Raw genomic sequence first — 16,221 nt, forward strand, 5'->3', positions numbered from 1 at the left:
AAAATTGTTACTAATATAAGGAGCCGATAGCATGGTAGCTAAGTCCTTCGCTATGTAAGGTCACTCCTTGGACACACTCATCGCGGATCAAATTCCTTGTAGCGCGTTCCATTTCCACCAAACAACAAAAAAATTACGGACTTCATTGAAACCTTAAATAATAAATCTACTAATTTTCACAACAAACCAGACACTTTGTGAGTGTCTACGATTTGACATTTATCAAATTCTTAATTTTTCATAACCTACTTTAGGCTAAGCTAACTTTATTAAACTAAGCAAAAAATGAGGATACATTGATGAAAAATATGGCTAGTTGTTAAAGTACCTAACTTTTTTTATTATCCAACATAAGCAAAGCCTAGGGCTATAGTTGGGTTTTAATTTCAGTATTTTATAAATGCTGGAGTATTCCACAGGCTGTTGCGAAGTTTAAGAAAAAACACAGTTTGATTGGTTCACTCGGTATACAATGACAGCTTACCTGTCTAGCAACAATATTATTACAGCGATATTGGTAAATACTAAGGCTATATTAAAAAAATCATTTAAATCGGAAAACAGGTTTAGGAAATTCGGAACATCAAAAATGACCAATTTTTAAGGTAGTGCGTTAATTTTTTGGAGAAGTTTAGATCAAAAGTATCCACCATAAATTACCTACACAGAAAACTAACAGGTAGGAAATGGAATGCATGCCTTGGTGTCTTAGAACAATGGCAGAGGCAGTATGCTACTTAACCATTGGAGTAGATCTGCTCACACCATACATGTAGACGTGGCCCTCAATGAGACCTTTAGTATAGTGACGAGGTGCATGAAATCCTGATATCCATGAAACAATTACAAATCTCTACAAAGCAGCAAGTTTTGAAGATCACACAACTCGTAGAAGAGCAACAGGACATGTTAAAAAATTAAACTAATCGCAGATGACCGGCACATCCTTCATAAAGCTCGTAAACTGAAATTTCTAGGAAGTATCCTTAAAACAATGCAGGCTGCACCACATGAAAATATCCTCATTCCACAGGCTTGATCACCGGCCAAACATCGACTATTTAAATAAAATATAATTAAATTGGGGAAAATGAGCCAATATTTTGTAAACTACGATTGTGGAAAAATGCAAAATATGGAACTCCTCAAATGTCAAACTGTAGATATACAGTGTGTCTGCGTAACTTGGAACCATATGAGAAACGTTTTTATTAATAATCATACGACTAAAAGTTGTTCTTTATAAAATGCTCTCTATGGTCTAAAACCTAAGATGCAGTCATAACTGTTATAAGATAACAAATTTTATCAATAGTATAAGAGATATGTCAAAAAATATGAATTTAGCTCAAGCGTAAAGATACTTTATATTTCACACTATCGAAAATTGTTATTAAAAAAAGTTTATTGAAATTAAAAATTGTGTTAAAATATGCAATTACATATTTTTTTTCAAATTACGAATACCCAACATTATATTATTTAGAATAACTCCGTTATTATTAATTTTACGAAAAGAGTTATTGTTTATAAAAAGTTTTTCATGGTCTAAAAACCAAGATGCAATCATAAGATATCAAATTTTATCAATTTTATGAGGTACCTATGTCAAAAATATGAATTTCATTCAAGAGTAAAATAACTTTTACAAGTTCACAATATTTCAATTAGAACAATGTAGTTGCATATTTAAACATAGTTTTAATTCCGAACAATTTTTTATGATAATAATTTTCAATATTGTGAAAAATAAAGATACTTTACTCTTGGCGAAATTCATATTTTTTGACATACCTCGTATACTAATAATAATAATAATAGAGTCGGTATTTAGGAGGAAGAGGACTTATGGATATAGGTGAGCAATTAGATAAACATATTGCTAATTTAAGAACTTATTTTCAGATGCAGGCTGAGACATCTACTCTACACCACGCTATTTGCGCAGTAGATGACACAACACCGATCAAACTGAGGGAACCAGAAATCCGCATAAACCACCTTACTAAGGACGAAAAACTGCGCACCTGGATGGGCAAACCTCTGCACGGGCGACACCCCAATGAGGTCAGCCAAGACTATGTCGACAATACAGCATCGAAATATTGGTTGACTTCGGATAAGATGTTCCCTGAAACAGAAGGTTCAATACTAGCCATTCAGGATCAGGTTATACCAACTAAAAATTACCTGAAACACATCGTCAAAGACCCTCAGATCCAGAACGAAAAATGCCGATATGGATGCCGAACCCAAGAAACCAGCCAACACCTTACAGGGGGCTGCCAGGCATTTGCTGCAACTGAATACAAGGAACGGCATGACGCAGTGGGAAAAATTCTTCATCAAGAGATAGCTATCAAGCTGGGACTTCTCCAAACGGACCATCTCCCATATTATCAATACGTCCCTGAGAGTATGCTTGAGGATGGCAACTACAAGCTATACTGGGACCGTACTGTGCTCACAGACCAAACAGTGCCACATAATAAACCAGATCTCGTACTAGTTAATAAATTAACAAGACAAACAACACCGACTGATGTGGCGATACATAACAACAATAATCTACGTAGTAAATTTACTGAAAAGATCGCCAAGTACAGAGATCTGGAAATTCAAATACGATGACAATGGAGAATGCAAAGTACCCAGACGATACCTATTATTATGTCTACTACTGGAGTCATTCCGAAGAACCTCCTCGAAAACATAAAAAAGCTGGGTCTAAATGAACAACTTTATAAGACCATGCAGAAAGCTGTACTACTCGCGACGGCCAGATGTGTACGACAATTTCTGGGAGATACTCCAGCATACCAAGTCACCTAGGGCTCGATAACACGGAAAGATTCCCACCATAGCTCAACCCTTTTGATACCGTAGTTATCTGGGATGAGTCAATTTTCCCCTTAGAGGGAGTGTGAGCCGTATGGCTAAATCTGGATAGAGTTTATTTGTAGCAAATAATAACATTATAAATAAACCCAGTTTCTCACTGAAGTTGTTTGTCACATGGACTGCAACTTGTGCGTGAGGGTTAAATTTTGATTATGTTAAACTACATTAATTTGTCTTAAAGTTTACAAAAAGGAATCAAATATTTTTGCTCATCTGTCTTCAAATTTGGGCTACTCTTCTCACTAATTCATGTACTGTTAAATTTTGTTTATGGGACTTACGAAACTCTCATAAAATTCAAGAACGGATTCCGAAACATTTCTGATGGGATTCTTCTGGCGGACTTCGTTTTCTATGAGAATTATCATGACTTTTTGAAAGTGTTTTATCCATTTTTACAATAATTTTTACAATTTAAACATTTATAATATACTACTAATACAATTTGATATCTGATTGCATCTTAGGTTCAAGACCATTCAGAGCATTTTATAAAAAATGACTTTTTCGTAAAATTCATAATAAAACAGTTTCCCATATGGTTCCAAGTTATTCAGACACACTGTATATATTTCTGTACATTTTCTACTGTATGTAGTGTACTAAACTGTACTTTTAAATATTAATTTTCGTCTTCGTATTATCAATCAACTCCCAAAGTTTTCTATTCGACGTTCACATCAATTCTCTTTTTAATTTGTTCAAAGATAATTTGTATATTATTTATTATCTTTCATTTAGAGTTTATATTCATTTGTATAAAAACTAGAGTAACATGTTGGGCTACTTTGAATTTTTTCTACTATTATAAATATTTTTAAAAACCTAAAAAAATCACAATTTTATATACCGCCTCATACTCATTATCAAATTAATACATTCATCTAATAAAAAATTTATTTCAAATAACGCAAACACTATTTAAATTCAAACAATAATACATATACTGACATTGGTCAATTTTATAAGAATTTAATTTAAACCATTTGGAATTTTTGTGGTCCCACAAAAAGAAAGGAATTTTGTGATCTGTTTTGGTTCAAACAGCAATGGCTAGGCCTAGGGCGTAACCTCCTCTGTCTCCGTTTGAACCAAAGGATCTGTCTTTGTTAGATGACGAAGAAAAATCCATCGGCTGATCTTGGAGTCCAATATTTGCTCCATATCTCGTAGCGTTTAATATCACTGAGGGATGTTTGATGGTGGAGTAAAGAATTCTCTCTGGATTAGGTGATATTACTGTAGACCTAAAAAATATTAAGTTTTAGTGGAAAACGAAACAATTGCAGGACACAAGATTGTTCAAAAGTTTAACTTCCTCTTTCGTGTTTAACCATATTGTAAAGACGAAATAATAGGAAATAATTACACTTTTATGAAAAAGAACTTTTTGAAATACCACGTTTTATTATTTATAGGACACAATATAAAATTATAAACTATTTTGTTGTTTCAGTTCCTATGTCATGAAAGAATTTTGTAATCGATTTTAAACTCAAATAAATCAAAGAAAATGTTTAAAATGGTAAAAAAATAATGAAACATGTTTCGAAAGAATAATTATTGTGATATACCTTAATATAGCTAATATTATATTAACTTAACAAAATATGAAATATTAAAAGTAAACTTAAAAAAAGTAAAAAAATAGGGAACTATATAGAATAGTCCCCGGGTTTGAACCGGAAACTTGTCTCTCAGCAGTCGAATGCTCTGCGTGCTATATCCGCTGTTGACTAACATACTTTATAACAGGATCTAAATGTCATTTCATTATTTCTATTTAAGCTGGCTTCAAATTCAAAATAAGACTTAATGTATCCATGTAAAATCTGTTGAGTATTGCATTGTCATCGAGTTATGAGCTACTCTAAAAATTTCAGATGTCTAGCTTGTCGAGATGTATATTTAAAATCGATTACAAGATTTTTCGGACACAGTGGCAAAGACACAGACAAAGCACAAATGAAGTATATAAAAACGTTTTAAAATAGAAAAAAGAACCAAAAACTACAGCTCATCTACTAGCTTTTAAACTGTGGAACCGTTTATTATTATTCTATCTATCTGAATATTTTTGAACAATCATTGATTTGGGAATAAAAATAAAAACACAAAAACTTGTTTGAGGTTTAATATTTTTATATTATACAGGGTATTTCATTGGGAAACGGAAATACTTTAACGGTGAATAGAGGTCACCGAGCCGGTTTTAGATATACTACATTTTTTGCCCTACCGACTTTTATAACCGAGTTACAGGGTGTTTTATCGATTCTGCCCATTTCTTTCCTAAGCCATAACTTTAGAACCACCCTGTATATTTTTTTTGATATTTGGTACACATATCTCTCATTCAAAACCCAAACGATCGACATACGACCCATAAGAAATTCCAGGTCGGGATTAGCAAAAAATTATAAAGTAATTGTGACCTTAAAACAACACCCTGTATATTCAAATTTTCAAAATCTGGTTGCATATTTGAAAATAGCACAAAAAACTAAATTTAATGGTTCGCTTCAATTTTTCGGCCAGACAATTTTGTGACTTTAATTTTGAAATTATATCGAATTTTTTAAGAACTCTGACATTTAAAAGCAGATATTATTAACTTTTAGTTATAAATTATTAAAGTTAATGAATAAATACTCATTTTAAAAATAATCAATAATTATTTACCACATTGGAACGACCTAATTACTAATGACAAGGAAAATCCAGGTCCGGATTAACAAAAAAATATAAAGTAATTGTAACCTTGAACCAACACCCTGTATATTGAAATTTTGAAAATTTGTCTGCGCATTTTAAAAGAGCCTCAAAAACTGTGATTAAAGATTTATTTTAATTTTTTTTTCGCCGTTGATTTAATTACATCAATTTTGAAATTGTTTTAAAATTTTAAAGAATTCTGAGATTAAAAACCAGGTGTTATTAACTTTTAATAATTTAATGTTAATGAATCAATACTTATTTTAAAAATACTTAATACTTATTTACAACGCTGGCTTCATGGATTCTCTGGATTTGTAGCTGTATGCACATCATTAAAAATTAGAATTGAGAGAATTGGGATATTTTAATGATTTAGTAAATTATTAAAAAAACAGCTATATCTAATAAAAAAATTCGCTTAAACAATTCAACAATTTAACATAAATTAAAAATATTTGAACTATAACAGTTACTCAGAATGTCGGCCATTTTGTTCGATGCATTTCCTTGCTCGTTTTAAAAGATCTCGAATCGATTTTCTAATTACATTGGGATTGTTCTTAATTTTTCTGGCAGCTTCTTGTCACCTTGACAGAATTAATCAATATGATTTCAAAATTGCCGTAATTAAATTATCTGCGCAAATATTTGACATGCACATTTTAACGCAGTGTTTTATGTTCTTTTATAATGCGCAAACAAATTTTCAAAATTTCAATATACAGGGTGTTGTTCCAAGGGCACAATTACTTTATATTTTTTTGGTAAATCCGGACCTGGATTTTTCTTGTGATTACTAATTCGGTCGTTCCAATGTGGTAAATAAGTATTTATTATTTTTAAAATGAGTATTTATTCATTATCTTTATTAATTTATAACTAAAAGTTAATAATATCTGCTTTTTAATGTCAGAGTTCTTAAAAAATTCAATATAATTTCAAAATTAAAGTCATAAAATTGTCTGGCCGAAAAATTGAAGCGAACTATTAAACTTAATTTTTTGTGCTCTTTTCAAATATGCAAACATATTTTCAAAATTTGAATATACAGGGTGTTGTTTTAAGATCACAATTACTTTATAATTTTTTGTTAATCCGGACCTGGATTTTTCTTATGGTTAGTATGTCGGTCGTTTGGGTTTTGAATGAGACATATGTGTACCAAATATCAAAAAAATATACAGGGTGGTTCTAAAGTTACGGCTTAGGAAAGAAATGGGCAAAATCGGTAAAACACCCTGTAACTCGGTTATAAAAGTCGGTAGGGAAAAAAATGTAGTATATCTAGAACCGGCTCGGTGACCTCTATTCACCGTTAAAGTATTTCCGTTTCCCAATGAAACACCCTGTATATTAGTCCACAGTATGTACCTACTGTGAACTATATCTGGCGGTCTGATAAGTAACCTCCTTTATCGATTGGGGCGCAACGATTCCCCAAACGTTGCCATAGGAATTGGATGCAAGAGGCCAAAGATCGAAACAGATAGAAAATTTTGAGGCAGATCTATGCTCAGCAGTCGACAAGCGAATATTGAATGATGATGTCAAATTTAAGCGCGATGCAGCAGTTTATTTTTGACAGCCTCATAAAGTTGGCGTGTTTGGAAAAATGATGCATATGGAGACAAACGATTTTCGATCTCTTATTAAATATCACTATAAGGTAAATAAAGTGATTAAGCAAACAAAGAAAAGTAAAGACTGAAATAGTTTTGTACACACTTATGACTACAGGTAAACAGGGAGAAGCGTACTTTTGAAGTGTGTAAAATAAATAATTCCTAGCTGAGCGCTTTCGGCTTATAAAGCCATCTCCAGAGCTATGGTCAAAAAGTTCAAAATACCATTATGAAGAGAGATGGATCCCATGTACGATATAAAAATACTTCTATTTCTTATGCAGTTTTTTTAAATTACGGAAAAAACCTTGTCTGTCTGTTGAAAAAATTTCTCAATTTTGCTGTTGATTTTTGTAGGAGGAAAAGTTAAAAACATGAAATAAGAGCACATATACTCTGCATGCTGACACCGTACACTTCAGATGTTAGGGTTTCTTGAGCTTACCATGATCAAATATTCGTTATATTGTAATGTAATTTTTTGTGTGAAAGTCCCTGTGCTTGTATTTGATGTTTTTAACTTTTCCGGCTACAAAAACCAACAGCAAAATTGAACAATTTTTTCAACAGACAGACAGTTTTTTCGATCATTTAAAAAAAACTGCATAAGAAATAGAAGTATTTTTATATCGTATATGGGATCTATCTCTCTTCATAGTGGTATTTTGATCTGTTTGACCATAGCTCTCAAGATGGCTTTATAAGCCGAAAGCGCTCAGCTAGGAATTATTTATTTTACACACTTCAAAAGTACACTTAGTCCATTCTTTCACGGTTTTTGCTCTAAATTTTAAAGAACCGCTTGGATTGACATTAAATTTGGATACGCATAGCTTACATGTCAAAGAAAAAAAGTGGTATTGTGCCGACGTGTGCTTTTGCCCTGGGGGTGACTTTCACCCCCTCTTGGGGGTGAAAAAATATATGTCCAAAACAACTCCGGAAATGGGTAAACTGACTAATTTTAAGTAACTTTTGTTCTATAGAGCTTTTTCGCCAAGTCAACACTTTTCGAGTTATTTGCGAGTGAATATGTTCATTTTTCAACAAAATAACCACATTTTTAGACGGTTTTTCGCAAATAACTCAAAAAGTAAGTATTTTGTCGAAAAAACCGTTCTTAGCAAAAATATAGTCTATAAAAAGTAAAAAAAATGGTGTACGCGTTAGATCTCTGGATCTCGTAGAACCAGAGTTATAGCCAATGAAATATAGATTCATATTCACCAAATTTCAAATAGAATATTTCGACGTGAAATATCCAAAAAATTAAGCACTTTTTGGGGAAAACCCATTTTAACTTTTTTAAAGTGTTTAAAAAAAGCTTTATTTCTGCTTTTACGAAAAGTTTCTAGCATTAAATTTAAGCAAGTTACGCTCAAAATAAAGTTGGTCCCTTTTGTTTTTGCAAAAAAAAATCGGGAAGACCACCCCCTAATTAGCAACTGAAATGAAATTAATCGTTACCGCTCCATAAATTATTTTACTTATATTGTGTTTATATGATCTGTAAGTTTCATCGATTCAAAGTGTTTATTTTGAAAAAATTTGGTTTCAAAGTAAAATTTTTAAGAATTTTAATTTTGAAAAATATGCTTTTTTTCAAAATAACTTAAAAATTGTTAGAGATACCAAAAGTCTCGAAATACAAAAAAAGTCAGATTTGCTTTTCTGAATATCATGTATTTTTTTGTTTTTCTGTTAGACAAAAATTGATCAAGATTTGGTGTTTCTAAATTTGCATACATTTGTGATCAGTGACTCGTTCAACCCCTTTTAACTACAGCCGTTTCAATAATAAGGACTTTGAACCGATGAAACTTACAGATCATATAAACAATATATACACGAGTCAAGAAACTTGTGAAGTCGTTACGATTAAGTTCATTTAAGATACTAATTAGGGGGTGATTTTCTCGATTTTTTTACCAAAACCAAAAGGGACTAACTTTATTTTGAGCGTAACTTGTTTAATTTTGATGCTAGAAATTTTTTTTATAAAACAAAAATGAAGCTTTTTTTAAACACTTTAAATTAGTTTAAATGAGTTTTCCCCGAAATGTGCTTCATTTTTGGTTATTTAACGTTAAAATATTCCACTTGGAATTTGACGAATATGAACCTATATTTCATTAGCTATAACTCTGCATCTACTAAATAAAAAAACGTGATATATTCACTATTTTTTTAAATTTTTTATAGGCTATATTTTTGCTAAGAATGCTTTTTCGACAAAATACTTACAATTTGAGTTAGTTGCGAAAAACCGTCTAAAAGCGTGGTTATTTTGTTGAAAAAATGAACATATTCACTGCCAAATAACTCGAAAAGTATTGACTTAGTGAAAAAACTCTATAGAACAAATGTTACTTTAAATTAGCCAGTTTACCCATTTCCTGAGTTTGTTTGGACGAATATTTTTTAACCCCCAAGAGGGGGTGAAAACCACCCCCAGGGCAAAAGCACATATCGGCACAATATCACTTTTTTTCTTTGACTTGTTAGCTGTGTGTATGCCAAATTTCATATCAATCCAAGCGGTTCTTTAAAATTTAAAGGTTTTGCAATATTTTACCGTTAATGAATGGACTAACTTCTCCCTGTTTACCTGTAAACAAATAAAAAGCTAAATAAATATTATGGAAATAATGCTTTGTCAAACTACACTGTCAAATTTTGGTTCCATGAATTTCGTAATCGTGGTAAAGGATGAACCATGTACTGGACGGCCCACCAATGTAGTGTAGTTATGGTTAATTGTAAAGTAAAGGTGCGGGAATTGACATATTTTGAAGTTTTGAATATGAAAAAATTATCCTGCTTTGGGTGCCGCGTTTGCTGACCATTGACCAAAAACATGATCGTGTGACCACTTCTTCGCAGTGGTGGACCTTATGAAGCGCAATCTGTTGGACTGTTGACATTGATTGGTAACAGCTGATGAAACTTGGATCGACTACTACACACCAGAGAACAGAATAAATACACAGCAGTGGACTAAATCCGGCAAAATTGCTCCGAAGAGGCCAAGAGTCGGTCGATGGTTCGGAAAGGTCATCGCCTCTGTTGACTATTTTGAAAAAAGTCATCATCATCATTCTATTTGCCTTATCCCTATGTGGGGTCGGCTTCTCTAATTGCATTTCTCCACACAATTCTATCTTGGATCGTATCAATATTAATTCCCTTTACCAACATATCCTGCCTAATCGTCTCCCCCCACGTCTTCTTTGGTCTTCCTCTCCTACTCCTTCCAGGAATCTGCACTTCAGCAATTCTTCGTATTGGGTGATTAACGTCTCGACGTTGAACATGACCAAACCATCTCAACCTATGCTCTCTCATTTTGGCATCAATTGGCACCACTCATCCATCTAAGCATTCTCATTTCCGTCACATGCATTCGTTGTTCCTCTTTCTTTTTCACTGCCCAACATTCAGTTCCGTACATCATAGCCGGCCTTATGGCTGTTTTATAGAATTTTCCCTTCAACTTCATTGGAACTTTTCTGTCACACAGCACACCACTCGTTTCCTTCCACTTCATCCATCCAGCCATAATTCTACTGCATGCATCTCCATCTATTTCTCCATTATTCTGTAATACCGATCCCAGGTACTTAAAACTATTGCTTTTTACAGTCAGTTCACCATCAAAAGATAACCATTTTATTTGTAGTAACTCCATTTTTAAATGAGCATTCCAAATACTCTGTCTTTGTCCTACTAAGTTTTAAACCTTTTTCCTCAAGAGCTTGTCTCCACTGTTCCAGTTTTTGTTCTAGGTCTCTTTCACTATTTCCTACTAACACGACATCATCAGCATAGATTAAACACCATGGAATGTTACCCTGTAGTTTCGCTGTTATCTGGTCCAAAACTAATGAGAATAAATCCGGACTAAGCACCGAGCCTTGGTGCAATCCTACTTCCACATGAAATTTATCAGTCTCTCCCACACCTGTTTTAACACTAGTCGTTACTCCCTCATACATATCCCTCACAATATTTACATATTCACCAGGGACTTATTTCTTATTGAGTGCTGACCACAGAATCTCTCGAGGAACTCTATCATATGCTTTCTCAAGATCAATGAATACCATATGAGCATTTGTTTCTTTACTCCTGTATTTTTCCTTTATTATCTTGAAAAAAGTAAAATGATCAATATTATTGTGCGTTGTTAAACAAACTGGAGCAGCAACTAAGTGAGAAGCGGCCTCATATGCAGAAGAAAAGTGTTGATTTTCCAAGTCAATGAAAGAACTCAAAAGAACCTTATGACAATGACAAAAATTCATGAGTTAGGCTTCAAATTCATTTATCATGCTGCTTATGCTCCTGATTTGGCTCCCTTCGATTTATGTTATTCTAAATCTGAAGGCATTGCACGTAAATAAAAAATCAGCTCGAACGAAGAGATAATTGACGAAACATACAGTCGTTCAGGGTAACTTAATCTTTCAAGGTAACATTACCCCACTCGTCATTATTGGATATTTTAATATTTTTTAATATTTTACTGTCAAATTTCAGATGTTTTTTCAGAGTTTTCCAAAAATCAGATGTGATACCACTGAAGAATGCAAATCGGTTGGTATTAAATGAATTTGACAAACCGTTAAATGAATAAAATAATTTTTGTTGGAGCAGAATTGGTAATCACGTTGAGAGCAGAATTGGAAGTGTCTAAAAGTGACAAAGTTATCCAAATACTTAAAACACCGAATACACATGAAAAATGACATAGAAAAGAAGGATATAGCAAAGTTACCCTTTATTCCAGTTAGAACGTTGACAACAGCAGGGTCAAAGTTACCCATATACTTAAAACACCGAATAAATATAAAAAATTACATAGAAAAGAAGCATATGGCAAGTCACATCTGCTTCTAGGCACAAGTGAGATTTGTTTCAAAAAAATAAATAGAAAAAATCAACAAAAGTGGGTCAATGTTACTCCGATTGACTGTAAATGTATTTTGCAAAGCTTCTTGAATCATATTATTTGGACGTTGGTATAAAGAAGTTGTAAAATCGCAGGAATTATTGTATTAAGCTAAAATTAAATAATTTTTTGGATAAACATGTTTCATTTGAAAGGAGGTTACTTGTCGATCATCTAGTACAACTTAAATGTTTTTAATATTGATATAGTATGTTATTATCAGATAAATTGAATAGAAAACTGTACATATCTCACCTGTACAGCATAGGAGTCCTTATTACATTGGGTCCCTTGATCACCGAGTCCGAAATCCTCTGAGACAAAGATACAATGACCGGCGTCGGCGAAGATGTAGACAACATTTTGTCTGGAGTTGCTTCCCTGGAACTGTGTCTAGCTCCATTCATTCTCATGCAAGATGATTCTTCATGCTTATATAGATATGATTTAAGGGCAAAGGCTTTGCCGCATCTGCCGCAAATATGCGGTTTCGTGTTGGAATGGGTTTGGATGTGGGCTCTGAGATTGGACTTGTCCGCGAATGCTTTGTGGCAGATGGTGCACTTAAATGGTTTCTCGCCTAGAAGTAAAGAGGATATTTATACATTTTTAAATGTTGAATTTTATTATCCCAATTTTGAATAAAAAATTTATTGGTGATATCAAAAAATGACATATAAAAATGAGAAATTGTTGATCAGGATAGGAGCAAATTATATTTCATCATGCAACAGTGTATTAAAGGCTTCATGCAACAGTGTCTTTTACTTCATTCAAAATGAACTCTCATATGCAACCCATTCAAGATTATTTATTTATTTAATTATTAACTAGGTAGGGGTTTTAAGATATCTTCCAAAAATGTGCAAAAAGATAGACATCATGCCTAAAATTCTGATGTTAAAGAAATTGAAACATACAAAGCAAAATCATATAAACCAATATTAATATTTAAAGGGTGTCGAAGGCGAATAAGAATATTTTTAACTAAAATTTATAAAAACTCATTTTAAATTACCTGTATGTGTTCGGATATGGCCTTGAAGCAACCAAGGCCTCGAGAAACACTTGCCGCAATACTGACATTTGCAACCTTGGTTATGGGTTCTTACGTGCATCGAAAAAGCTGGCATACTGACATAGATCTTATCACAATGCGGACATCGTCTTGCCTTTTTGTCGGCTGGACTTCGATGTGTTTGACGATGTCTGGCCAAATTGCTGGAGGTACTGTAGCGTTTGCCGCACTCAGAACACTCATGTTCATGATGCTCCGACGATGATGAAGTAGATGACACCAGGATGTTTTGTGGTGACTCTGAGTTTGATGGTTCTGGTGGCGAAGGTGAAATGGATTGTTGGGGTTTGGAAGAAAGATCGAATATAGTGGGTTTGGAATCTTCATCAGTCTAAAAATAATTCTTTGATATAATAATACAAAAGACATATTTGTTTCAGAATATTTTTTAACCCTGTATAGTTTTCTTTAATATCGAAATACATGGGATTAAGAGGAAACAGTAGCGATCAACAGGTAGCGAAAACGCGTTCCAAAATTGCGGCTGTAATTTTGAATATTTTTTCGAGATATTTGGCACACGTATTCGTAATATAATAAAGAACGGCGGTACAGAGCCCAATTTGAAAAATATATGAATATGTGGAAATTACTCTGTAATTAAATACAATATTAAAAAAACGAGCCTGTACCGCCATTAAGAAGAACAAAAAATACACTTTCTTCAAATAAAGTTTTTTATCCGATGCCTAGATTTTGTGTCATTTTGGAATTACTAATGAAATAAAAATATTTAGTAGTTCCAAAATGACACAAAATCTAGGCATCGGATAAAAAAGTTTATTTGAAGAAAGTGTATTTTTTTGTTCTTCTTAATGGCGGTACAGGCTCGTTTTTTAAATACAGTAGAACCCCGCAAATCCGAACTAATTGGGGGGACAGCCTGTTCGGATTCCGAAAAGTTCGGATTATCCGAAAGTTAGCCTTAACTAGTAGTTCAAAGTTTTCATTGTGATTTTGAGTATCCAAACGTTCTCGCAAAAGTGTGGACAATATTTTTGGACTCAAGTTGACTACGAGAGAACCAAAGTAAGTTTGTGTTTAACCTTTATAAACACTTTATAAACCTATATATTAAAGTATAATATTTATTTTTAAGAAATTTTAAATGTCAAAGTCCTAGTAATCCTACATTGTCCAATTTTCTGGCTTTACTATGTATAATAAACATGTTTTTAAGTTTTTGTCTTGAATTTTTAAATTTTTTTCACTTTCCGTTGGTTCGGATTTGCCGAAAGTTCGGATTCGCGGGGTTCTACTGTATTGTATTTAATTACAGAGTAATTTCCACATATTAATATATTTTTCAAATTGGGCTCTGTACCGCCATTCTTTATTATATTACGAATACGTGTGCCAAATATCTCGAAAAAATATCAAAATTACAGCCGCAATCTTGGAACGCGTTTTTGCTACCTGTTGATCGCTACTGTTTCCTCTTAAAAATGTAAATGCAAAAAACTGAATAGGTACCTACTTTACAATTGCTTACTACCTATGATATTCACTACTCACCTTAGTTAGGTGTGGTCTTGGTATTCGAGATGACTTGTCGAATAATTTGTGGGTGTATATATAGGACGGCGGCTCCTCTTCAGTACCAGGTGAGGAATTAAGTCTTCTTTGTTCCAGTATTTGGCCGGTAGCAACGGCAACTTCTGCTAATTTAGTCAAGTTGTAAAGTTCGTCTGGACATTCTGAGCTATTTTCTGTTGATTGCATGTCACTCAGTGATTCGGCGGTGCTGACGTTGTGTTCAGGACTTTGACCTGCAAAGAGAGGTTTAGATTGATAGAAACGTTTCTGAATAATATGAAATCGGGAGTTTATCCTTATACTCCCAATGAGATGACTGAACTGCTGATATGAAAATTAAAATTGTTCTGATGCTATTTCTTTGTGGCATTTAATTAATTTAGTATTCTAAATGGGAAATAAGCCACAATTTAACTTAATACATTATTTTATTGACTTTTCGACATCCACCTCGGACGTCGTTATCAAAATACAAAATATTACTAAATTAAACAAATATGTTGTTGCTTAGGAAAATTAAAATTGTCAAACTGTGGATTTTATGTAATTTAGGCTTGTTCAATTGAAACATATCTTTGGCCAGGTTAGCCTTGTAAACAATTGTAATCACTCTACTGACATTCTGAAATGTTGGCTATGTTTGTACATGTCACGACACTGATCAGTTACTATCATTTGTATTTGACTACTATTTTAAGTATACTGACTTCAAAATGGCTTTTGTTGTTAACAATATTTCAAATATAATCAGCGAGCGGCCATAACAATTTCAACCGTGTGAGTGGCCATAGTTGTTGCTGAGCACCTAAATGTAAAATAAAGAAAAAGACCTAATTAAAACAGTAACTGGATGTGTGTTTTTTCGAAAAATATTTTAATAAATTTTAGGTCAGCCGGCATATTATTCAAAAATATATCTTTCAAGAATTTTTACACTGCGTCGAGAGTTTGAAAAATATGTTGCTATTGAGTTACCAATGAAAGATATCCGTTGAAATTTTGGAATAGCGTCAGAAAACTGATGACGGGAGTAGCGTCATAAAGATTTGTATTGAGGACAGGAAAGGGGGGCTCTACAAGGTGTGATCGGCAAATTGCCAGGATCGCAACAAGTCGTTATTTTGTAAGCATACCACTTGAATAAAAGTAGAGATGTGAAATGCTGCTGTTTTTTGGGATCAATGTTTCTTTGAGTTCTGTATTACTAGAATTAGGGTATTAATGTACGTATTAGAATACATTTTTTTACTACAATATACAGAGACAATAAAAACAATATTAGAGTTTATTTCTTGTGCAAAAAATCTTCTGAACAATATCAAAATAGGTTGCGAGTGCATCCTAACACCCTGGCACACAATCTTCTCAACAATCAACAACCGAAGAGATTGAAGCGATATGATCCCTTGTACCTG

General features: G+C 33.0%; 1 protein-coding gene across 1 annotated transcript in view; it reads right to left on the reverse strand.

Moving 5' to 3' along the window:
- Nucleotides 1-3,780: 3,780 nt before the first annotated feature.
- Nucleotides 3,781-16,221, reverse strand: part of LOC126887715 (zinc finger protein SNAI3-like) — a 35,486-nt gene continuing 23,045 nt past the window's right edge. Inside the window, exons 2-5 of the mRNA XM_050655382.1 lie at nt 14,786-15,039; nt 13,211-13,601; nt 12,448-12,772; nt 3,781-4,148 (exon numbers count right to left, since the gene is read on the reverse strand). Of these exons, the coding sequence (XP_050511339.1) occupies nt 3,941-4,148; nt 12,448-12,772; nt 13,211-13,601; nt 14,786-15,039 (1,178 nt within the window). The 3' untranslated portion in view covers nt 3,781-3,940. The remainder of the gene's footprint in view (nt 4,149-12,447; nt 12,773-13,210; nt 13,602-14,785; nt 15,040-16,221) is intronic.

This window comes from Diabrotica virgifera, chromosome 7, assembly GCF_917563875.1.
Source record: "Diabrotica virgifera virgifera chromosome 7, PGI_DIABVI_V3a".
Classification (NCBI taxonomy): domain Eukaryota; kingdom Metazoa; phylum Arthropoda; class Insecta; order Coleoptera; family Chrysomelidae; genus Diabrotica; species Diabrotica virgifera.